This window comes from Vigna umbellata, chromosome 9 (genome assembly GCF_029865625.1).
Source record: "Vigna umbellata cultivar VRB3 chromosome 9, Vumbellata_1.0, whole genome shotgun sequence".
Taxonomy (NCBI): Eukaryota; Viridiplantae; Streptophyta; class Magnoliopsida; order Fabales; family Fabaceae; genus Vigna; species Vigna umbellata.
The window spans coordinates 40,849,432-40,874,848 of record NC_142173.1 but is presented as its reverse complement, the minus strand read 5'-3'; the positions used below and the strand labels follow the sequence as shown (position 1 = coordinate 40,874,848).

The 25,417-nt window shown below is 39.8% G+C and overlaps 1 protein-coding gene across 1 annotated transcript; it reads left to right on the top strand.

The window, feature by feature from the left end:
• The first annotated feature begins 249 nt into the window (after window positions 1-249).
• LOC148193546 (exosome complex component RRP41 homolog) lies at window positions 250-16,344 on the top strand. The gene is made up of 12 exons (XM_088099450.1): window positions 250-488; window positions 1,630-1,695; window positions 2,522-2,568; window positions 2,654-2,714; window positions 12,875-12,910; window positions 13,001-13,068; window positions 13,866-13,944; window positions 14,030-14,066; window positions 14,186-14,302; window positions 14,427-14,512; window positions 16,107-16,196; window positions 16,297-16,344. Exons 2-12 carry the CDS (start codon window positions 1,642-1,644, stop codon window positions 16,342-16,344), a joined length of 723 nt encoding a protein of 240 aa, XP_087955576.1. The 5' UTR covers window positions 250-488; window positions 1,630-1,641.
• The last annotated feature ends 9,073 nt before the right edge of the window (window positions 16,345-25,417 follow it).

Genomic DNA, 25,417 nt, shown 5'->3' with positions numbered 1-25,417 from the left:
CGTAATTCAATTCAAGAGAAAATGAATTTAAAATCCAACATTTGCAGAATACTATTTGGACGAGCACTGTTCACCGAGCACAGTGGACGAACGTTACTGAACGAACACTACCTTCCAACCACTAGGCCGAACACTATTTGGACGTACGTTCGTTATCAATCAACAGGCCGAACGCTGTTGGACGAACGTTATCAAATCCTACACTATCAGGCCGAACGCTAAACCATCGAACACCAGTACTAAATTCAATACTAGGACGAACGCGCAACGCTTGGAACCTAAGAATACTACTCAAGGCCGAACGCTCAACATTGCTATCCGAACAGGTTTAAACAAGTGACCTATTAAACCTATTTAGTGACCTATTTAAACACCGAACAGCGGAACCCTGCCTAGACTAGGCTCGTTTGCAGTGCGCGGACCAACTTCCGTTCTCGCCGTCGCCACACAGAGCGTAACAGCCACCGTCAAATCTTGCCGTCAGTCAGGTACTTTTCCTTTTCTCTCTCTCTGGTCATCAAAGTTCAAACCCTTTCAATGTTTGCGTTGTCATGTGTAGTGCCTTGCAGTGTCACCACTCACCACCCAATCCCTATTTTCTGTTAAACTCGTAAAAGTTGCTATGCTTTTCTAATTTAATCAATTCAACATTTACAACCAAGAAAAATGGAGTTTACGACAGCTTTGTATAAGCTTCAAACATTGAACATCTTGATAACCAATTACTCCTATACTATATCGTTCTCTCAATCAAACTTATAACCCTTCCTTGCCCTTTGTATCGATCTCACAAAAGCTCTTCTTAAAAATCCTGCACCTTGAACTTGCATACCACTCAACCATAAAATTGATCTATAGCATAACCGAGTCACTAAAATCATTGCTATGTGTTATTAGTTTATTAAGTGGGAAGGGAACACTGTCCTTCTCATATATAATTGACCCAAATCTTTCTTCTGTAACTATTAAACTAAAAGCCTGCTCATTCTCCTTTAGAAATTTGTTGAAATTCGGGGAGTGCTAGAATAAAATAAAAATAATAACAGTATGCAGATTGAATTTGCTTCGAGAACCACCCCTTTACAATATCTTTCTGTCTGTGGTGTACTTTCCTCTTTTTCTTTGCTTGCAGTAAGATTAAGAGCAAACTTAAATGTTTAAAAGGGTAGGGACACGACCAGATTTATTTTCTTCAAATGCGTTGTTATTTTGTTGTTTGCTGATTTCTAATATTTATTTCTGCAATATTATTTACCTAGTGCCCCACTTATTGGGTAAATGTTTGTTGTTGTCTATATGATATTCATTCAAAGTTCAGATTGCTTGATTTTTTGTAACCTTGTTTTCATCCTAATCTTTACAGAGCAACTGGAGTTTGTTCGGTATGTTTTCAATTGAGCAGTGTTATTAATTCGAACTACCCTCTCACTCATCTCACTGCATGACCCACAAACTACTTGAGCCAACACAAACTTTTAAATGGCTCAGATTCTGCAAAATCTCACCATTTTGTTTCAATAACTTTAGTAGAAAATATCATTTTTTTTGGAAGCCAAGAATATAAAGCAAAATAAAACAAAATCCAGCTGCTTATGTCTCATCTTTGTCTCCTTTTTGTCTCTGCCATAGATTGACCTGAGGATGGAATACGTCAGCCCAGAAGGACTTCGACTGGATGGTCGCAGACCCATGGAGGTACAGCTATTATTTTTTTCTTGGGCTTTTTTTTTTCCTCCTTTTTTCTTCACTTAATATTCATTCCAAAAAAGGTTCCTTTAGATCTTTCAAGAATACTCATGAAGCGTATGAAATGCGGAGTATTAATAAATAATAATATCCTACATGAATTCTTACATAGTCATGAAGCTTTATGTTAATTAGTATATATAAGATCTGCAGATAGTTCTGCATATGGGTTATACATAGATGAGCCATGCCATGGGTAATGGAAATGTGTAAGGGCACATTTTGAACTGCAAAAAAACATATAAACAGATTAGAAGCAGTCAATAACCTTAGTTCTGATAAACATTAAAACCTATCACTTAAAAGCTACAAATGTTGTAGTTTGCCAAATGATAAAAGTAAGAAAATGGAGGGTTCTAACCCTAAGGATGTCTAACCAACCTTTTTTAGTGAGATATATGAACTTGGTCCTATGACAAAATGAGCTAATTGAAAGCAGCATTTTAAGGTCTGGCCTATGGAATTCAGTCCTATTTAACAGCTGTGATTTGGACATGATTTTGGGATTCGACTATTTAAAATGAGGAGATGCACTTTAGAGGATAAGGTGAAGTTATTACTATTTATTAAAAATTTAGTATTTAAGAGTGTGATAAAATATATGTACATGTATAAGAAACTATGAAGTTATTAAAATCTCAATGACTATTACTGCAGTTTATCCTCTAAAGTGTTATTCCTTCACTGCAGAGGATCTAAATCTATGATTTTATATTTCTTTCTCTACTGATCTTTTGCCTTTAACTTTTTCTCCTCTCTTTATGGTATATTGTAGATGCGACAAATTCGTGCAGAAATTGGTGCTGTATCCAAAGCAGATGGGTAAATGAATTTTAGCTTTTTAGAAAATTAAGTTGTGATATCATTTGAAGCATTTGACCATAAAGTTTTTTTATTTTGAAAACAGTTCTGCCATGTTTGAGATGGGTAATACAAAAGTTATTGCTGCCGTCTATGGCCCTAGAGAGGTACTGTTTAATTATTTACCTTGCTAATGAAAATTTGTCTATGTAATTTAAGGATTGTTAACTGTGAGACCCTAAATAATTAGCTGTAATAAATCTCTGTCACATCAAATTAATTTACGTCACATCAATGCTTATTTCCTTTGGAAACTCACTCCCTAATGGGATACGTCACGCTTCTGTGCACTGGAAAACCGTACCACATCATTTCTCTGAAAACATTAAAAACTCACTTTGCACCACATGCACATACGCCACCTGTCGCGGGAGAAGCTTCCAGTTCAGAACTTAGTGTGCAGGTGTCAGCTTGGGACACGTTCGTTCGAACGAACTTGAGTTTAACAAAACTGGATTTTTGAAAAATCTCTCTCACCTACACGCACTCATCTTCTACCTCTGAACTCAACCCTTCATTTTCTCCACCTTCTCTCTAAAACTTCCAACTTCTCTCTACTGTAATTCTCACGTCTCTTCTCCGATCAACTTGCAGCACCGTAGGAACGTTCAACCAACTACAAGCTACCAACTGGACCGAACAGTTTCAAAGACTGAAACTGGTAAGTCTCCTTCAGAAGCTTGTTCTTAGGTTTCTGGAAAAACTAGGGTTGTAGTTGCATGCAAGTAGGTAGTCTAAGTATTCTGTTTCTGTGGTTAGATTTGTTTTGGAAGAGTCAAGAACATAAGCGTAGTTGGACGAAGCCACTTTTGCATCTAGGACAAGTTTGGTTGTCAATCCGGGTAAGGGAAGCTTATATGTTTAATTTATACCTGCATGTTGTATGATCTGATTTGGATGTATGAACAGTGTGCTGTTTGAGCTGTTAAGAACGATCACTGATATTGTATATGTTTTCTGTTGGTTGAAATGCATGATGGTTTGGATACGTATGAAAGTTGTATGATTATAGTATAGTTGGATTGATTAATATGATGAAATCTGTATAGTATGAGAATTTATCTTGGATATGAATTTACGAAGTAAGAATTACATGAGAAAGGTTGAGTTAAATTAGCTGAAAAATCTGGATATGATAATTTCCCTATGATAAATTACGTTCGTCATCGTACGGTCTTATACCGTTCGGTTTCCCTGAAAAAGACTTAGAGTAGAATTCTTTCATTTGGGAAGAATTCGGTTTGAGAACGAGCGTCCTCATTTGAAATACTATGTTTGAGCGTTTGGTTCAGCATAGAGTTGTTGTACGCCTTAAATTAAATAACATTGAATTAAGTAACGTTCGGTCTTATGCCGAAGCGTTCGTCCTATATAGCGCTCGGTCTTGTACCGAACGTTCGTCCTAAATAGCGCTCGGTCTTAAACCAAGCGTTCGTCATGATTGGTGCTCGGTCATCTACCGAGCGTTCGCATTAATGAAGTGTTCGGTCTTAAACCGAACGCTCGTCCTTATCTTTGATTTCTTAATGAACGTAAATAGCGTTCGTCCAAATATTACAATATTCATCCTCTCACGTTCGTACAAATATTGGCGTTGGTTCTGTATATACAAAATTTTACAAAGAAAAGTTCTAAGTGTTATTGACTATCCTTGGTATATTGAATCTGGTCCAAGATATTCTTCTTTATTACCAAAATTTACCAAGTACCATTATACCTTCAATAGAGTCAGTTCCATTCAACTGATCAAACAGAGAGTCACGTCCGTCTATCCAGTACTTCATTGGGACGTTCGTCCTAATTCTTCAAAGGACTGAACGTTCGTCCTTGAGTGCTCTTAAAGTTAAAGATGAGAATGATGTTAAATTATAAGGAATTACAGTGCGAACACTATATTAAGTGATTTTATGAGTATGGATTTTGGACGAGCGTTCCAAGGAGGAACGTCTCAGATATGTTAATATTAAATTTGGTAAAGTATGACTGTGGATAAGTTAAGACTCGCTGTCCATCCTGATGTTCCGTGAGTACTATCTTCATGTAGAGGAAGTATGTCATGCGTGGGAACGGCAGGAGGTCCTTAGTCCATAAGTTAACATGGGCGACGTAAGAACGGACTGACCTCGAGTGGCAGCTGTTTGGTGTATCCCAGTTACTACACCACTCGGGTGCAAGGACGCTTGTAACTACACAGATTCATACAGTCCGGACGGTCTGTCTTATATATATATATATATATCTCTATGTTGTTCTATGTTAAGTTACATGTTGTATGTGTGAATGGAAATGTTAAATGTATGTGTTAATTGTATGAATTAAATATTATAAGCTTACCCTTTCGTTTTTCCTTGTGTTGTCATACTGTCTTTGTACGTTCGTCCTGTCTTGCAATGATCATCCGTGTGGATGTGAGCAGAAGGCGAGGCTACCCTGGAGGATGTGATCGAAGAAGAAAACTTGGTTGAAGTTGAAGTAAAGGCGGAGCAGTAGTACGCTCATCCTTATGTTATAGTTTAAGACGATCGTTTTTGGGATGGACATTCGGTTATATCTTTTTGTAAAACCGTTCGTCCTTATCTACTATATTCATGTACTTTAAACGTTCGTTCTAGTTACCTCTGTATACGCTTTAAGCGCGTTATTTTTGTACTGAAGCCGTTCGGCTCTGGAATTTTTTTTAGTATATAAAGACTGCTTGGTTTTACTGTTAATTGTAATTAATTCTGATTTATGGTAATTACTGTATTTTGGGATGTTACATTAGTGGTATCAGAGCAGTTTTGTTCTTTTAAGGACACTGTAGGGTTATGAGTGCACTGTGTTTTTGCTGTGTACTTATTGTATGTTTAATGAGTTATTATTATTTTAACTCTTGGACATAACTAACGCTCGTTTTTCTCTGTGTCCAGAGAACTAATGGCGCCTAGACTTCCTCCTCCTCCTCAACCGAACGAGTCTGATACGTCCAGCAACACTAGGTTGTTGGAAACCGTGGTTGAAAGGCTGCATCAACAAAACACAACGTTACTGGAGCAGAACGCCACACTGATGCAGCAAAACCAGGCCGCTATGCAGAGTTTGGAGGCCTCTCGTGCCAACTCTGAAACAACCCAAAGGCAGCTAATGGAAATCCTAGCGGCAACAAGAGGTGCGCCTGGAGCATCCTCTTCCAACGCTGCCCAACCTACTGGTGATTGGAGTTTGGAGAGCTTCTTACAACACCATCCAGCCAAGTTCAGTGGGAAATGTCTCCCTGACGAGGCAGATCAATGGTTACGGGATATGGAGAGGATCTTCAATGCTAAGAGATGTCCGGACGAGAACCGCTTAGCATATACTGAGTACTTGCTGACTGGAGAAGCGAGCCACTGGTGGGCGAGCGCGAGGGCCATTCTGACGGACGCTCAACAACCAATCACTTGGGAATTGTTCAGAAATAAATTTTATGAAGAGTACTTTCCTGACAGCGTTCGTTTTGCAAAGGAGGTTGAGTTTTTGCAGCTGGTTCAGGGGGGTATGTCTGTTTCCGAATACACCAACAAATTCAAACACCTTGTCAGATTCAATACAATGGCCACCAGTGAAGAGTGGCAATGTCGGAAGTTTGAGAACGGCCTAAGGAGTGATTTGAAAGTTCTGATTTCAAGCTTGTGCATACGAACGTTTCCTGCCATGGTTGAGAGGGCCAAGGTGTTGGAGAAGAACATGGCGGAAGCTGAACGACACAAGAAACAACAAACAGTAAGGGGACCGATCGTCTCAAGGAGTAATGTCAATCAGAGGGGGTCTCCTTACGTTCGTCCGACAACAAACACGAGTGGATCTCAATCCTTGGTTCCTGCCGGACAGTCTGGGCAGCAAGGAAACGTCACCTGTTATAAATGTGGTGGACCACATTACCGTTCGTCTGTCCTCAGTTGGTGGGAGTAAAGCACTGCAACCGTTGCGGAAGGAATGGGCACTTGGATCACGAGTGCAATATGAGTGGGGGCGTGCAGTGATGAGGCCGCCGAATGCTGGGAGGAATCAGACAAGAGGAGGACGAGCCCAAGCGAGTGGGCGAGTGTATGCTATAACGAGCGCTGAGGCAGCGAGCTCAGGTAATCTTATAATTGGTGAATGCATGCTGTTTGGTAGATCGTGCTGTGCTTTGTATGATTCGGGGGCAACGCACTCCTTCATCTCGAAGGCGTGTGTTGAAAAGCTGGGATTAGAAGTGAGCGAGATGCAGTTTGATCTGGTGGTGTCTACCCCAGCAGCTGGTGAAGTTAGGACGTCCACTATGTGTGTCAAGTGTCCTATAGAAGTGGAAGGACGTAAGTTTAAGGTTAGCCTCATCTGCTTACCTCTTCAAGGTTTGGAGGTGATTTTAGGAATGGATTGGTTGGCTGCCAATCGCATTCTTATTGATTGTGGAGCGAAGGAATTGATCTTCCCTGGTGAAGAAGAAGAAGTTCTTTCAGTGACGCTCGGCCAACTGAAAGAAGACATTATGGAGGGCGCCAGCTGTTTTCTCATTATGACGCATGAAGATGGAGAAGTTAGGACTGCGAATTTAGGACGATCGTCCACTAGTGGCAGCAATGGACGATCGGTTGTAGATGAATTTGCGGACGTTTTCCCGGAAGAGATACCTGGACTTCCCCCTCATCGTGAAGTGGAGTTCACCATTGATTTGGTGACGACAGCGGCTCCTATCTCGGTTCAGCCATATAGAATGTCGCCTGCTGAGTTAGCTGAACTCAAGGAGCAAATTGAAGAGTTAATAGAGAAGAAATTCATTAGGCCGAGCGTATCACCCTGGGGAGCGCCGTGCTGTTAGTAAGGAAGAAGGATGGCAGCTCTCGGTTATGTATAGATTACAGGCAATTGAATAAGCTGACCATCAAGAACAAATACCCATTGCCAAGGATAGATGATCTGCTGGATCAGTTGCATGGGGCTGCAGTGTTCTCAAAATTGATTTGAGATCGGGTATCATCAAATCAGGGTTAAGGAGGACGACATCCAGAAGACAGCATTCAGGTCTCGCTATGGGCATTATGAATACGTGGTGATGCCTTTTGGAGTAACGAACGCTCCAGCCGTGTTCATGGAATATATGAACCGCATATTCAGGCCTTATTTGGATAAGTTTGTGGTCGTCTTCATAGATGATATTCTCATCTATTCCAAGAACGAAGACGAGCATGAAGAGCATCTTAGACTTGTACTTGGAGTGTTGCGGGAGAAGGAGTTATATGCCAAGATGTCTAAGTGTGAATTCTGGATGAAGGAGATTCAGTTTTTGGGTCATGTGGTGTCGGCTGGAGGTATCTCGGTAGATCCAGCGAAAGTGCGAGCGGTACTGGAATGGGAGAGTCCGCGTTCGGTCACTGAGGTGCGTAGCTTTGTTGGACTGGCGGGCTACTACAGACGTTTCATTGAAGGTTTTGCTAAGATAGTGGCGCCGCTAACTCAGTTGACTCGTAAAGACCAGCCGTTCGCCTGGACCGATCGTTGTGAGGCCAGTTTCCAAGAGTTGAAAGTGAAATTGACGAGCGCTCCAGTATTGATCATTCCTGACACGTCCAAGCCCTTTGAAGTATACTGTGACGCATCTCACCAAGGGTTGGGCTGTGTGCTTATGCAAGAGAAGTGAGCGGTGGCTTACCGCGTCTCGTCAATTGAAGAATCACGAAAGGAATTACCCAACGCACGACCTGGAATTGGCAGCGGTCGTTTTTGCGCTGAAGATTTGGAGGCATTTCTTGTACGGATCCACGTTCCAAGTCTTCAGTGATCACAAGAGCCTCAAATATTTATTTGATCAGAAGGAGTTGAACATGAGGCAGAGGCGTTGGTTGGAGTTCTTAAAAGATTATGACTTTGAATTACTTTATCATCCGGGAAAGGCTAACGTAGTGGCGGACGCCCTAAGTAGAAAGGCAGTTCACGTCTCGGTGATGATGGTTAAAGAGCTAAGTCTGGTGGAGAGTTTCCGAGACCTAAGATTACAGTTCGACCTAGGATCGAACGTTATTAGATGCTGTAATCTTAGAATTTCCAGTGACGTCTTTGACCGTATCAAGATAAAGCAACGAGAGGATGAAGAATTGGTGAAGATATTAGACGCGCTCGGTACTGATCAGGCCAAACATTTCAACACTGGAACGGACGGCTTGTTGCGTTACATGGGTAGGACGTGCGTCCCTAATGATGGCGAGCTAAAGCGAATCATATTGGAGGAAGCACATCATAGTCGTCTTAGCATACATCCAGGTATGACTAAGATGTACCAAGACCTCAGGTGTTCGTTCTGGTGGCCTGGAATGAAGAATGATGTCGCTCGTTTTGTGGCATCCTGCTTAACTTGTCAACGTGCAAAGGCTGAACACCAACGACCAGGCGGCCTACTTCAACAGTTGGAAATTCCTGAATGGAAGTGGGACAGCATCTCCATGGATTTCGTAACCCATCTACCACGCACGGTCAGAAATCATGACTCGATTTGGGTGGTCGTGGACAGACTAACGAAGAGCGCCCACTTCCTGGCCGTAAACTTGAAGATGTCGATGTCCAATTTGGCCAAGTTATATATTAAGGAGATCGTTCGTTTGCATGGAGTGCCTTCAAGCATAATTTCTGACCGAGACACGAGATTCACATCTCGGTTTTGGCAATCCTTACAGGACGAATTGGGAAGCAAGTTGCGGATGAGTTCAGCATATCATCCTCAGACGGACGGCCAGTCTGAGCGGACCATCCAGACGTTGGAAGACTTATTAAGGACGTGCGTCCTAGATCACTTGGGAGCCTGGGATGAAGTCCTGCCGCTCGTGGAATTCACGTACAACAACAGTTTTCAGGCTAGCATTGGAATGGCGCCGTTTGAAGCACTCTATGGGAGGAAATGCCGAACGCCACTTTGCTGGTTTCAGGAAGGAGAGAACGTACTGACTGGACCTGAGCTCATCCAGCAAACGACTGATAAAGTGAAGTTGATCCAGGAAAGATTGAAGACGTCCTTGAGCAGGCAGAAATCCTATGCGGATAGGCGAAGAAGACCATTGGAGTTTGCTGCAGGAGAACATGTCTTTTTAAGACTTAACCCGATCACTGGAGTAGGCCGAGCCGTTCGTCCAAAGAAACTATCACCTAAGTTCATAGGGCCGTACCAGATTTTGAAGAAGATCGGACCAGTAGCGTATGAGCTTACCTTGCCTCCTCAACTATCAAATCTTCATCCAGTCTTCCATGTTTCCCAACTCCGGAAGTACATAGCTAATCCTTCTCATGTGTTGGAGTTGGAGAACGTCCAATTACGCCAAGACCGAACGTTAGAGTTGCAGCCAGTCCTTATTGAAGACGTTCGCACCAAGCTACACAAAGGGAAGGACGTTCGTTTAGTGAAGGTAGTGTGGGACGCTAAAACTAGAGATTCAACGTGGGAGGTGGAGAGTGCAATAAAGGACTTGTATCCACACTTGTTTACGGGTAAGTTCTAAATTTTCGAGGACGAAAATTTTTGTAGTTAGGGAGAATGTGAGACCCTAAATAATTAGCTGTAATAAATCTCTGTCACATCAAATTAATTTACGTCACATCAATGCTTATTTCCTTTGGAAACTCACTCCCTAATGGGATACGTCACGCTTCTGTGCACTGGAAAACCGTACCACATCATTTCTCTGAAAACATTAAAAACTCACTTTGCACCACATGCACATACGCCACCTGTCGCGGGAGAAGCTTCCAGTTCAGAACTTAGTGTGCAGGTGTCAGCTTGGGACACGTTCGTTCGAACGAACTTGAGTTTAACAAAACTGGATTTTTGAAAAATCTCTCTCACCTACACGCACTCATCTTCTACCTCTGAACTCAACCCTTCATTTTCTCCACCTTCTCTCTAAAACTTCCAACTTCTCTCTACTGTAATTCTCACGTCTCTTCTCCGATCAACTTGCAGCACCGTAGGAACGTTCAACCAACTACAAGCTACCAACTGGACCGAACAGTTTCAAAGACTGAAACTGGTAAGTCTCCTTCAGAAGCTTGTTCTTAGGTTTCTGGAAAAACTAGGGTTGTAGTTGCATGCAAGTAGGTAGTCTAAGTATTCTGTTTCTGTGGTTAGATTTGTTTTGGAAGAGTCAAGAACATAAGCGTAGTTGGACGAAGCCACTTTTGCATCTAGGACAAGTTTGGTTGTCAATCCGGGTAAGGGAAGCTTATATGTTTAATTTATACCTGCATGTTGTATGATCTGATTTGGATGTATGAACAGTGTGCTGTTTGAGCTGTTAAGAACGATCACTGATATTGTATATGTTTTCTGTTGGTTGAAATGCATGATGGTTTGGATACGTATGAAAGTTGTATGATTATAGTATAGTTGGATTGATTAATATGATGAAATCTGTATAGTATGAGAATTTATCTTGGATATGAATTTACGAAGTAAGAATTACATGAGAAAGGTTGAGTTAAATTAGCTGAAAAATCTGGATATGATAATTTCCCTATGATAAATTACGTTCGTCATCGTACGGTCTTATACCGTTCGGTTTCCCTGAAAAAGACTTAGAGTAGAATTCTTTCATTTGGGAAGAATTCGGTTTGAGAACGAGCGTCCTCATTTGAAATACTATGTTTGAGCGTTTGGTTCAGCATAGAGTTGTCGTACGCCTTAAATTAAATAACATTGAATTAAGTAACGTTCGGTCTTATGCCGAAGCGTTCGTCCTATATAGCGCTCGGTCTTGTACCGAACGTTCGTCCTAAATAGCGCTCGGTCTTAAACCAAGCGTTCGTCATGATTGGTGCTCGGTCATCTACCGAGCGTTCGCATTAATGAAGTGTTCGGTCTTAAACCGAACGCTCGTCCTTATCTTTGATTTCTTAATGAACGTAAATAGCGTTCGTCCAAATATTACAATATTCATCCTCTCACGTTCGTACAAATATTGGCGTTGGTTCTGTATATACAAAATTTTACAAAGAAAAGTTCTAAGTGTTATTGACTATCCTTGGTATATTGAATCTGGTCCAAGATATTCTTCTTTATTACCAAAATTTACCAAGTACCATTATACCTTCAATAGAGTCAGTTCCATTCAACTGATCAAACAGAGAGTCACGTCCGTCTATCCAGTACTTCATTGGGACGTTCGTCCTAATTCTTCAAAGGACTGAACGTTCGTCCTTGAGTGCTCTTAAAGTTAAAGATGAGAATGATGTTAAATTATAAGGAATTACAGTGCGAACACTATATTAAGTGATTTTATGAGTATGGATTTTGGACGAGCGTTCCAAGGAGGAACGTCTCAGATATGTTAATATCAAATTTGGTAAAGTATGACTGTGGATAAGTTAAGACTCGCTGTCCATCCTGATGTTCCGTGAGTACTATCTTCATGTAGAGGAAGTATGTCATGCGTGGGAACGGCAGGAGGTCCTTAGTCCATAAGTTAACATGGGCGACGTAAGAACGGACTGACCTCGAGTGGCAGCTGTTTGGTGTATCCCAGTTACTACACCACTCGGGTGCAAGGACGCTTGTAACTACACAGATTCATACGGTCCGGACGGTCTGTCTTATATATATATATATATATATATATATATATATATATATATATATATATATATATATCTCTATGTTGTTCTATGTTAAGTTACATGTTGTATGTGTGAATGGAAATGTTAAATGTATGTGTTAATTGTATGAATTAAATATTATAAGCTTACCCTTTCGTTTTTCCTTGTGTTGTCATACTGTCTTTGTACGTTCGTCCTGTCTTGCAATGATCATCTGTGTGGATGTGAGCAGAAGGCGAGGCTACCCTGGAGGATGTGATCGAAGAAGAAAACTTGGTTGAAGTTGAAGTAAAGGCGGAGCAGTAGTACGCTCGTCCTTATGTTATATTTTAAGACGATCGTTTTTGGGATGGACATTCGGTTATATCTTTTTGTAAAACCGTTCGTCCTTATCTACTATATTCTTGTACTTTAACCGTTCGTTCTAGTTACCTCTGTATACGCTTTAAGCGCGTTATTTTTGTACTGAAGCCGTTCGGCTCTGGAACTTTTTTTTTTCGGTATATAAAGACTGCTTGGTTTTACTGTTAATTGTAATTAATTCTGATTTATGGTAATTACTGTATTTTAGGATGTTACATTAACTATCCTTTTTCAGTGTTAGTTGGTTTAGACATTTAAAAAACTTTGATGTTGTAGTTGAGCTTTAGATGATTTGCTGTTTTTCTTTAGTAACTTCTCTGCATTTCAGGTGCAAAATAGAAGCCAAATAACCAACCATGCTCTGGTAGTTTTTTTTTTCTAAGTTATGTTGTCTGTATTTATATGAATTGTAACAAAAACTTAATTGTTGCTTATGTGCAATGTATGTCTATAGGTTCGGTGTGAGTACAGCATGGCTAATTTTAGCACTGGAGATCGCATGAGGAAATCAAAGGGTGACAGGTTTTGCTCATTTACTTGCTTTTGTTTAACTTCCTATTCTTTTTGACCTTTCACTTATTTTTTATATATTCGTAGTTTTATACTTATCAAAATGGTATTGGAGCATAGACTACTAGGATGATAGTGAATGTTGCATTAGTAGAATCTATCTTAAGAGTGCCTTGTAATTTGTAAATTGGACTTTTTGATCTTTTTACTGAGGTAAGAATTTAATAGCAATGGTGGTAATGCATGTTTAGACTTTTAGAGTATAAATTTTGATTATTAATTAGTAATATATATATTATTAATTAGTAATATATATATATATATATATATATATATATATATATATATATATATATATATATATATTGCATTTGTTCATGTGATACAGTATAATTTTTTTTTTAATCTTGCATTCATAATTTTCTATGTAACAACTATCTTGCTATCCACTAACGTATTGTAGTGTTTTTGGGGCTGGCTGCTCCATGCCTTTGATATAGCTGACTACAGGCTCAGCAATGGGTTATGTATCATAAAACAATGAAAAGCTTAACCCCATGCACCCTTTTACTGCCTTTTCTCATTTTTAATCTTTTTTGCAAGCTTTGACTTTTTTGAGTAATCTTTGGCCAAAACTCACTGAATAGTTTTGAATGGCTTAACCATCAATGTTTGCAGATATAAATGTTATCCTGTTTTGCTTTTCCTTCATAGTTTTAATATGGTTCTCATTGTAAGGTTCTCTTACAGAAGGATAATAGGATCACTTCTTATTTTTTACTACGTGATTTGAAGTTCTCATTCTACAGGAGATCAACTGAAATTTCCCTGGTTATTCGGCAAACCATGGAAGCATCTATATTGACACATCTATTGCCTCGATCTCAGGTTTTATTACACATTAAGAACTTATTTTGTCATGTGCTTTGCTTTCCCCTAGTCCTCCCTAATGTTTTACTTATTAAATTTGCAGATAGATATATATGTCCAAGTTCTCCAAGCAGATGGAGGTAACTAAGACTTGATAATGGGATCTTGTGATTCTCTTCTGTCATTGCCATTTTATTTTCTCTCTTTACTCATTTAATATGTACATTAATTTTGGGTGATGTTGACATGTCTTTTATAGGAACTAGATCTGCTTGTATAAATGCTGCAACTTTGGCCCTTGCCGATGCTGGGATCCCTATGCGTGATCTTGTAACATCCTGCAGTGCCGGATACCTTAACAGCACAAGTCTGCTTGGTATATATCTGTTTTTACTCTAAATTTGAACTGGCTAAATACAAGTGTGGTATGTCTGTTTTGTTTCTGTCTACTTCTGATGCACGGGCTGCCCTAATTATTAAAGGTTTCTGAATGTGTACAGATTTGAACTATGTAGAAGACAGTGCTGGAGGTCCTGATGTAACCCTAGGAATTCTGCCAAAGTTGGATAAAGTAACACTGCTTCAGGTTAATTCATGTCTTGTTATTTTCTCTGTATCTATTGTGTAGTTGTTACGATCTAAGGTAGGGGTAATAATAAGGGTTGGAAAGTATATGAGCAGAGAGAATATTTAGTATAAGTTAATTAGAGTAAATAAATATAGTATAAGTTAATTAGAGTAAATAAATATATATTTAGGGAAATATTCAATATAAGATATTTATAATTAAGGATATATGCTAGGATAATATACGGAGAGATATTTATATTAAATATAGGGATATTTATATTAAATATTAAATATAGGGATATTTATATTAAATATTAAATATAGGAATATTTATATTAAATATTAAATATAGGGATATTTATATTAAATATATTCTAGAGAAATATTTAATAATTGATGGGCGGGAAATAATTAGTATAAATAAAGTTAGAGTCTAGGGTTAAAGGGAGGCTTTTGATTATTGAGTTTTGTGACAGACATTATTGTCTTGTGAGGGAGGTTATGCTCTCAAAGTAATTGAAGGAGGTTATGCTCCCAATTATTGTTTACCCTTGTTTATTCATATATTACCATCAATAAAAGAGATTCATTCATCCATTGTTATTTGTTTATTGTTCTATTACGTGTGAGAGAGTGTGAAAGGTTGTATTTGGCTAGTTTACGTACTCAGGTACGTAACAGTAGTCAACCAGGTAAATTAGTTCAACAGAAAGGAAAACTTTTTATTGCTCTCTCAGTCATTGGTACTCACGTAGTAAAGAGTCTGGTGGTGTTGAAGCTGTAATTCCTCTTCCTTCAAAAACTGTTCTTGTTATTAGAGATTTTGGAGAGAACAGTAGAGTTTTAACCCTTGATTACTCGAGGGAATAGGTGCATGTTCGGAAATCCCCAAAAGAAGCTTATCTAAGCTCGCCTCAGATTTAACAACTTAATAGTTTGCTGTACACATGAATCTTTTTTCAAATATCAGTTGTTTTTTAATCAACAGATACTTCTTACGAAGGTTCCTGATAGAGTGATTTGCTGTTGTACCCTTTGATGGAGTTATGTCATGACAAATCTTCTTTTTAGTCTGAGTTAATGTTTGATCAAGTGTAACTTAATTTTGACTAGTATCATACTTGGTAACTCTTTATTTGGAATTCCAGTTCAGCATCTTTTACTTTTTTAGTTGCAGATCTTTTGTTGATACTTTAAATTTTGACTGAAGAAATATAGTTGATATATTCTTTCCGCCACCTTATTATAGGATGAAATTCATGTATGGTCCACAAAACAGAGAGGGAGGGTAACTTCATTTGGTGGGGCTGGCATATATTTTTTCCAATGACAGTTTATCAGTCAGTTTATTGCTCCCATTCTTAGATTGATATTATGGAGTTAAATTTGTTTCGAACACGTGCCACTATGTAAAGGCTGGTTGAGATTGTGAACCTTCAAAGTTTTAATCAGAAATTTACTACTATCATTATTATGAAAAGCATGCAATGCTTTTCTTTTCTCATCCAGCTTATTTCATTCGTTCACTCCCTGCCATATTCCGTAGTTTAGAATGGAAAAGCTCCTAGTTTAATTTTATTTGCACTAATTTCTGTTGTTACTGTCTATAGATGGATTCTAAACTACCAATTGACATTTTGGAAAATGTTATGCAACTGGCAATCGAAGGCTGCAAAGCAATAGCAAACTACATTCGAGAAGTAAGAACCTGCTGACACTTTTGTGATTATACTAAGAGGAGTCCAAACAAGTTTTACATTAATTTCACTGCTTAAATCCTGTTTCTTTGTTGGCTGGCAGATTTTGCTGGAGAACACAAAGCAACTGGAGTATCGACGAGGTGTATAGTTTTTATAGCAGAAATGATGCTATGATTATTATTACCTGTGGTCACGGTTTTCCAGATTTGTAGGTCCGTTCTTTCAGCATTTGTGCTTTTTTTTGGTTATGGAGGAGAATTCTCTTGTATTTACGTGGAACAATTTTGTTTTTAGCATACGGTGCTGAATAAAACGGAAAATTGTTGTAGAATTCGTTTCTCATTTCTGTCACCTTATCACTATGAATAAAAGGTAGCAAAATTATGATTTATTTTGGGACCACTTTCTGAATTTCCACCAATCCCCCAAAATAAGACGTGTAGAATGGAACTAATGATCTGACACTTCAACGAATGAAGAATTAATGATTGAAGTTAGAATCAAAATAATCAGTGGGTTGGTGGAGTGTGTGTACATGGTGATTGCATCCTCAGAAAAAGCAATGACATCAGTATTGACAATTTAATTGCTAACTAATTTCAATGGTTAGTTTCCTAAATTTCCTTTTTGGGTACGATACAGTTTGATAAAGACAGCTTTGCTGTTAAATGTTTGTATTGCAGTTAAAGTCTTGATATAGCGAGTTAAACTGATTAATTATGTAAATATAAAAAGTAAATAATTTATAGTAATTTCTAAATCCTGGTAAATATAAAGTAGTTTAATTAAGTTAACATTTTTTTATTTCTTTTAAATACGTATGCTAGAGCGGAATACTGAAGTTTTTTGGTAGAGTTGAATACTGTAAGTTTGAAACATCACTAATACAGATTTAGAAGAAAAAAAAGTATTTGAAGTAATAATATTGTATGGAAAAATGTTAATTTTTCTGGGAAAAAAATTTCACAGAAAAAGTTAACCTGAAAGTTAATGATCAAGAGAATTTTAGGATTATTTATATGGTAAAGGAAAGTATTTTGGTGGTTGAGTTTGTTTTCAACTAATACCAGACTTCATTAAAAAATATATTATAATACTAACTGTAACGTCCCAAAAATATACATCATGCATATATAATAAAGACGTCATCATACATAATATAAGAAAGCAGTCAAGAGTAATTTAAGGATTACAGTCATCCTTAGAATAGTGCGGAATTGACAACAAGAGTATTTAGAATTTCTCCATGAAAATCACAGAGAATTTAAAACTTAAAATACACACGAGTTATTCCAAACATTAAGAATTATGAAATAAGACTAGCTAATCTAGGCTGCAGCACTGCCGTCTTCATCAAGAGCTGCTTCCAAAGTATTCTCCTCGCCATCTGCTCCCATCCAAGTGGATGATCATCGCCAAAGAAACATACCCAAACAGCACACAACACAAACAATGCAAGGGTGAGCTAGATATAAAAAGCATGTTATACAATCCAACATGATATGCAAAAGTCACTCATACATGGTAAACTAACATCACAAGACTTGTTACATTAAACCCCGACTTGTTACTTTATAGACCGACTCGTCCGGACCAGAATGATTACCGAGCTATGGCGGGTTATGCACTCGTGGTGGCCTCTACTGCTTTGCAAAGCCATTGCCAATGGGTTCCACCCTACCACCCTCACGAGGTTAGTCCGTTCCGCGCCCTGGAGCATACTGGAAGCCTCCAAGACTAGGACCTCCTGCTACTCCTCACCACATGGATCAATCCTCTCTACTTGAGAATGAAAGACCATTGGAGCGTCAGGAAAACCCCCAAGACTGAGCTACCATGAAATCATTCTGTACACCCCAAATCACCACCATGTATCCTCTCCTTGAGGATCATAGAATTACGTCCACCACCATGTATCCTCTCATGAGGATCATGGAATTACGTCCATGAATCATATTGTTACTCCCGAATCACCAGATATCCATTTTATCACAGTAAATCCAACACACCTCATACATTCACATAAATCACTTCACAGTATATATTTTCCAAACCTTGCACGTAATTCAATTCAAGAGAAAATGAATTTAAAATCCAACATTTGCAGAATACTATTTGGACGAGCACTGTTCACCGAGCACAGTGGACGAACGTTACTGAACGAACACTACCTTCCAACCACTAGGCCGAACACTATTTGGACGTACGTTCGTTATCAATCACCAGGCCGAACGCTGTTGGACGAACGTTATCAAATCCTACACTATCAGGCCGAACGCTAAACCATCGAACACCAATACTAAATTCAACACTTGGACGAACGCGCAACGCTTGGAACCTAAGAATACTACTCAAGGCCGAACGCTCAACATTGATATCCGAAAATACAAAGTTAAGAACGATCGCTCAAACTCATTAATATTCTAAGGCCGATCGTTAAAGATTTCAAATTATAATATCCAATTATGGCCGAACGCTCACAATCACAAATATCCATGAACGAACGCTTATGATCCAAACTAAGGAATCCAAATTAATATCGAACGCTCAGAAGCGAGAATACCTTATCAAAACCGAACGTTCAACAGAATAAGACCGAACGCTCAAAATTCCAAAACTTAAAACTATCAAGCCAAGACCGAACGCTCACAATTAGAATCAAGGAAAGACCGAACGCTCACAATCAGAATTAAACCAAAACCGAACGCTCACAATGAGAATTAAACTATGACTGAACGGTCAAAATCCAATCCTATGAATACCAACTAACGGCCGAACGCTCACAATCACAATTAACCAAGGCCGAACGCTGACTAATACACCGAAACCGAACGTTTAGAGATCCAGACTTAATAGTATCAACTTAAGGTCGAATGATCAAGATTAAACTTAAGAATCCATTAAGGACGAACGACTGCAATTTCTATTACCAAATACCGAATGCTCAAGATCACGTAAATATCAATTTAGGGAGGAACGCCTAAAGTTACTAATTCCTGTATACAGTTGGGACGAACGTCTAATATATCACTGCAAACGAACGAACGCTCGTTAAAACAAAACCGAACGCTCATGCTATTTTGGCCAACCACTAATTGGTCGAGCCATTTGGACGAACGTCCAATTTGGCTCACCAAATTGGACGAACGCGCGATCTGCAGAATTCTGCAGAATCGCACCAGATTTCCGGAGAGAAACCAGAAACCCCATTTTCATCCCTTTCTTCCCAGATTTTCTTCAACAACAATATTCTACCATCACTCATACAGATTCATACACAACAAAGTCACTGTAAGTACGAAATTTGTTCATCAACGACACTATATTATAGATTTCAGTACACACATACATGGTTCATACAATCCAGAAAAAAGGATCTAGCTCCCCTTACCTCTTGAAGACCTCCTTGAATCTTGAATCTCTCTCCCAAGGTCTCCTTGAAATTCCAGAGCTCTCCTCTCACTCTTCAGATTTTTGCAGCAAAACTCCAATTCTTCTTTTCCCGAAATTGCAGCAAGCCTCTCCCTTCTCCAGATGCAGCATCCAACCCCTTCAATCCACGATTTCTACCTTTAAGAAGGAAGAAATGGTGCTCCCCATAGCCACTCCTCAGTGCTATGCCCACCAAAGGAGATGATGGTGTCTTTGGTGGCTGGAGCACTTTCAAAGTGGGAAGACCCCACCATCCACCAGCTGCTGTTGCCACTTGAAGCGCCCCCCACTTTTATACACGAACGTGCAGCCAGCCGCCCACTTCCATCGTGCAGCCGCCCCCTTCCACTTCCAGGAACGTGCCTCCCTTCCCCACCACTTCTCTGTTAGGTAGCCGCCCCTCCCACTTTCAAAAGAAAGTGGGACGTGCGGTCTTTACATTCTCCCCAACAACAAAAATTTTCATCCTCGAAAATTAGGCTTTATCAGAACAAGTGTGGGTAGGTTTCTCTCATCTCGTCCTCTAACTCCCAGGTAGAGTCGCCCGTTCCACTGTTCCAAATAACTTTGACAAGTCTGACAGTTCTTCCTCTAAGTTTTTTGTTTTGACTCTCCTCAATCTTTATTGGTTGCACTTCAATTGACAAATCTTCTCTGACTTGCACATCGTCAACTTCAAGCACATGAGAAGGATCAGACATGTATTTTCTCAGTTGAGATACATGGAACACTGGATGCAAGTTTGCCAACCGAGGTGGCATGGTTATCTCATAAGCTACGGGTCCTACACGTCGTAGAATCTGGTAAGGACCAAGATATCTAGGAGATAGTTTCCTAGCACGAATGGCTCTTCCTACACCGGTAGTAGGAGTCACTCGTAGGAACACATGATCCCCAACTGCAAAGTCTAACGGCTTGCGCCTCCGATCAGCATAGGACTTCTGTCTATTCTGAGACGCCCGCATCCTTTCTTGTATAAGCTTCACCTTCTCTGTAGTCTGCTGAACTATTTCTGGTCCCGTCAAAACTGCTTCTCCATCCTGAAACCAACAAAGAGGTGTTCTACAACGCCTCCCATACAACGCTTCAAACGGTGCCATGCCGATACTAGTCTGATAGCTGTTGTTGTAAGTGAACTCAACTAGTGGCAATATCTCATCCCATACCCCTAGGTGATCCAAAATGCAAGTCCGCAACAAATCTTCAAGCGATTGGATTGTCCGCTCAGACTGTCCATCCGTTTGGGGATGATAAGCCGAGCTCATCTGAAGTCTGCTTCCCATCTCACTCTGAAGAGTTTGCCAAAACCTGGATGTGAACCTTGGGTCTCTATCTGATACAATACTCGAAGGTACCCCATGTAACCTCACTATTTCCTTAACATACAGTTGCGCCAACTTCGCCATAGACATCCTCAAATCGATCGCCAAGAAGTGGGCACTCTTGGTCAATCGGTCCACTATTACCCATATTGCATCATGTCTTCGAACAGTGCGTGGCAAATGGGTAACAAAGTCCATAGCGATGCTATCCCATTTCCATTCTGGAATTTCCAATGGCTGCAACAAACCTCCTGGTCTCTGATGCTCTATTTTATCTTTCTGACAAGTTAAACAAGAGACAACAAACTGAGCTACATCTCTTTTCATACCGGACCACCAAAAAGACTCCTTGAGGTCTTGATACATTTTAGTCATGCCAGGATGCATGCTAAAACGGCTTTTATGACCTTCCTCAAGGATTAACCTCTTCATTTCTGAATTGCTAGGGATACAGACTCTGCCTTTGAACCTTAAGATACCATCAGCCCCCAAGGCAAAATTCTTTCCCTGCTCAGTCCCAATCAAACTGGATGACGTTTGGAGCTCAACATCCTTCGACTGCTCTTCTTTAACACGCTTCAAAAAGTCATTGGACACCACCAAATTACTGCATCTGATGCTGTCAGCTTCAAATTCTACCTGCAACCTCAAATCTCTAAAGCTTTCTACCAACTCTAACTCTCTGACCATTAAGGCTGAAATATGCACTGACTTCCTGCTCAATGCATCTGCCACCACATTAGCCTTCCCAGGGTGATAAAGGAGATCAAATTCAAAATCTTTAAGAAACTCCATCCATCGCCTTTGCCTCATATTAAGCTCCTTCTGATCAAAGAGGTATTTCAGGCTCTTATGATCACTGAACATCTGAAATTGTGCGCCATACAGATAGTGTCTCCAAATCTTCAAAGCAAATACCACAGCTGCCAACTCCAAGTCATGAGTGGGATAATTCTTCTCATGAACCTTGAGTTGTCTTGATGCATATGCCACTACCTTCTTCTCCTACATTAGTACGCACCCTAATCCCTGATGAGAGGCATCATGTAAGACCCGTATTTTTAGGAGTGGTGGGGACACGGTGGTCACCCACCTTTTGCATTATTTGGATGCAATAATTAGAGATGCATAAGTCTGGAAGCTTAGAAAAGGGGAGGGGCTCATTTTTGGTCGTGAGGGGAGAGCAGCCAGAGGAAGGGAGCCCTTCCTTCCTTCCTTCCATTTCCAGCCGTCCAAAGAGCACCCATGGGAACTGTACCAACTTCAGAAGGGCTGAGAGGTGGATCTGGGTTGGGCATCTGGTGAGAGTGGAGTCCTTGCAGCAAGATCTGGGAGAGGAAGTGAAGAATTGTTGAGGTTGCAAGGAGATCTTGATCTGCACGTCTGGGAGGAGTTAGATCCCAAAATTTACATGGAAGTCTTCAAGAGGTAAGGGGAGTTTGATTTATTTCATTAATTGTTGAAATAATCTGTATTTGATGCAAATTTGGGAAGAAGGGGATGAAAATGGAGGTTGTCTGGGTTTTCTGGACTTTGGTGCGTTTCTGCAGAATTTCTGCAGAAAGCGCGTACGTCCAATTTTGGTGAATCCAAATTGGACGTTCGTTCTAACAATGCTCGACCAAATAGTGGTCGTCCAATTTCTGAACGTTCGATTATGGTTCTGAGCGTCCGCACGAATCAGCCAACTTAGAACGTTCGTCCTTGGTTTGTAATAGTGATATTAGCGTTCGGTCAGAGCTTATTTTAAATACCGTTCGGTTGAAACCTAAATTAATAGTGTCCGGTTAAGTGTGAATTTAACACTGTTCGATTTAATCGCTCGGCCAGGATTCTAGACGTTCGTCCAAATGATTGTGAGCGTTCGTTAGCAATTGGTAATCCAGGTTTCAACTTGAGCGTCCGTCCCTAAATTGGCATCCACAAGAAGTAATCTTGGGCGTTCGGTATTGAGTATTAGTGATTGAAGTCGTTCGTTCTTAAAAATAGAATTTTAGGTTTGAATCCTGAGCGTTCGGTTTTGGGTATAAGTGAGCGTTCGGTTTCTAAGTATAATTGAGCGTTCGGTTTTTAGTCTAAATGAGCGTTCGGTTTGTGGGTATAAGTGAGCGTTCTGTTCTTGGGTATAAGTGAGCGTTCGGTTTTTAAGTTGCTTATTCTTAAGTGTTGAATCTTGAGCGATCAGCCTTGGGGTATTAGTGACTATTGAGCGTTCGGTTAAGTTTTGATTTAAGCACCGTTCGGTTAGCTGCTGATTTATGTCGTTCGGTCAGGCTTCTTTTAATGCCGTTCGGCAAAGTGACTTAGGGGTTCGACTAAGTATCAAAACGTTCGTCCTTATCATGTCCGGATTAATGGTGTTTGATTTGAGTGTTCAATATTGAGATATTAGTGGGTATAAGCGTTCGTTCTTAACATGGAACTCTTGGGTAGCAATCTTGAGAGTTCGGCTTTAAGTGTTCGGTTTTGATCTTGGACGTTCGACCTTGGTTTAATTGTGTTTGTGAGCGTTCGTTCTCGATGATGTTAATCCTCAGGAAGTACTCATCTGAGGTAACGTACGACTAGACTTGATCTCGAGCGTTCGTCCTTGGAGCTCGGTTAATAAGGTTTGGTGTTCATCGGCAGCGTTTGACCTTTGATGATGATTGATTCCAGAACGTTCGTTCAGACAACATCAGAGTTGGAAATAGCGTTCGACAATAATGCATGAATCCGTGGGAGTATTTTGAAACAATTATTGAGAATTGTTGGTTATTTCTTTGATCCAATATTGGTTTATTTATACATATTATTGAGAATATGTATGAATTTGTGATTGAGCACGTTTATTCTATTGGAGGTGGTACATACACTATGTTATTTACTTGTAACTTCGTCTGTCTTTTGAGCATTTTTGCTAGTCTCACGCGTGAGACTGAGATTCGAGTGTCACACCTTCTTCTGCGCGAGGAGGTGAATGTCTCGCCCAATGACTTCGGCTCGTGTTGAGTATAGTGCATCGTTACGCGTAGTATCGATGTTTTTACTCGTTAGTCCTTGAGGAGTCGGGGAGATAGGTCTGAAGTCGCGATGGAAGACGGCTCGGGTCGCCTGTTATTGAGAGCAGGTTTTGACGACGAATTACAAGTAAACGACATTAGTTTATGAAAGACTAGTCTGCAAGGTCATGGGTGTTGATTTATTATGGAAATTGTTATAGTTTATATGTAATGGGTTTATGATGTGATGCTTCTGGTTATTCACCTTGCTTGTTGTAGCTGTGGTTTCCAACCGTGATGATCGTACTAGTACGGGAGAGATGGTAGTGCAGATAAGCTGGATTGGAATAATTCTTTGAGAGAGAAGGGAAGTAAAACTTGTTGGATTTATAGGTAGTAGCGAGCGTAATTAGGTAACTGTTGATCTTGATGATAGTTGTTCTCAGGTAACTAGTGTCCGGTCTTACTTTGGTACCCTGAGGTTTAGTTTGATTTAGTTCAGTCAGTACCTTAGGTGTTCAGCAGAGTACTCTAAGCGTTTAACCCAGACTCAAACGTTCGTTATTATAGTGTTTTGTCTCGTAGCGATCGTTCTTAGAGAATGATCTTTATTGGTGATGTTGTTCTGAGGTTGCAATCATTTATGGGGAGTAACCGGCCTTGATATTTGCTGAGGTAGCGGTCGATTAATAGTAGTGATCAGTCGTGATAATGCATGATTCAAGAAGTGATCATTCATAGGTAGTGCTCGGGTCGGATGATGTTTGTCTCAGGTAAGGATCGTTAATAGTTAGTGGTCGTTCGTAGGGAACGTTCAGTCTCGATGATGTTGCCCTCAGATAGTGCTCGTCAAAGGCAGCAATCGGTAAGAGTTGATCTTTGAACGTTCGTTCGAATAGTGTTCGAAATAATAGTAATTGTTCTAGTAGAGTATACTGTCTTAACGTGAAGTCTAAGTACTTGATTTTACTTAGCGTTTGATCTTTTGGTATTCGACCTAATGGTATCCGGTATAATAACGTTTGGTGTTTAGTATCGAGCCTAAGTGATCAATCTTAACGTTCGTGTAAACATTATTCGATATAATAGAAGTTCGTTGTTTTAGCGTTCGATTCAGTAATGATATGGTATCTGTGTATATATTGATGTTGAGGGTACTGTAGTAGGATGTCCTGGTCTATGCGCCGATTTTGGACATAGTGAGGGGACTAAGGATGGTATAACAAGTGGAGAACCTTCCGTTGAGTTACTCATCAATGTATCATCCGGATGAGAGTCTATTGTGTACTAGGTTGATTATTGGGTACTGTGGGATGAGTGTCCAACAGGAATCGTGGTACGTTGGCATGAGGATGTCTGACTTAATTATTATATGACTTTTGTATTGAAATAATTATGCACGTTTCATAAATGATGTGTTTCAGGTTAGCTCACCCTTACTTTGCTTGTTTGTGCATGTGAATGCGATGATCGTATAATGTGTGAT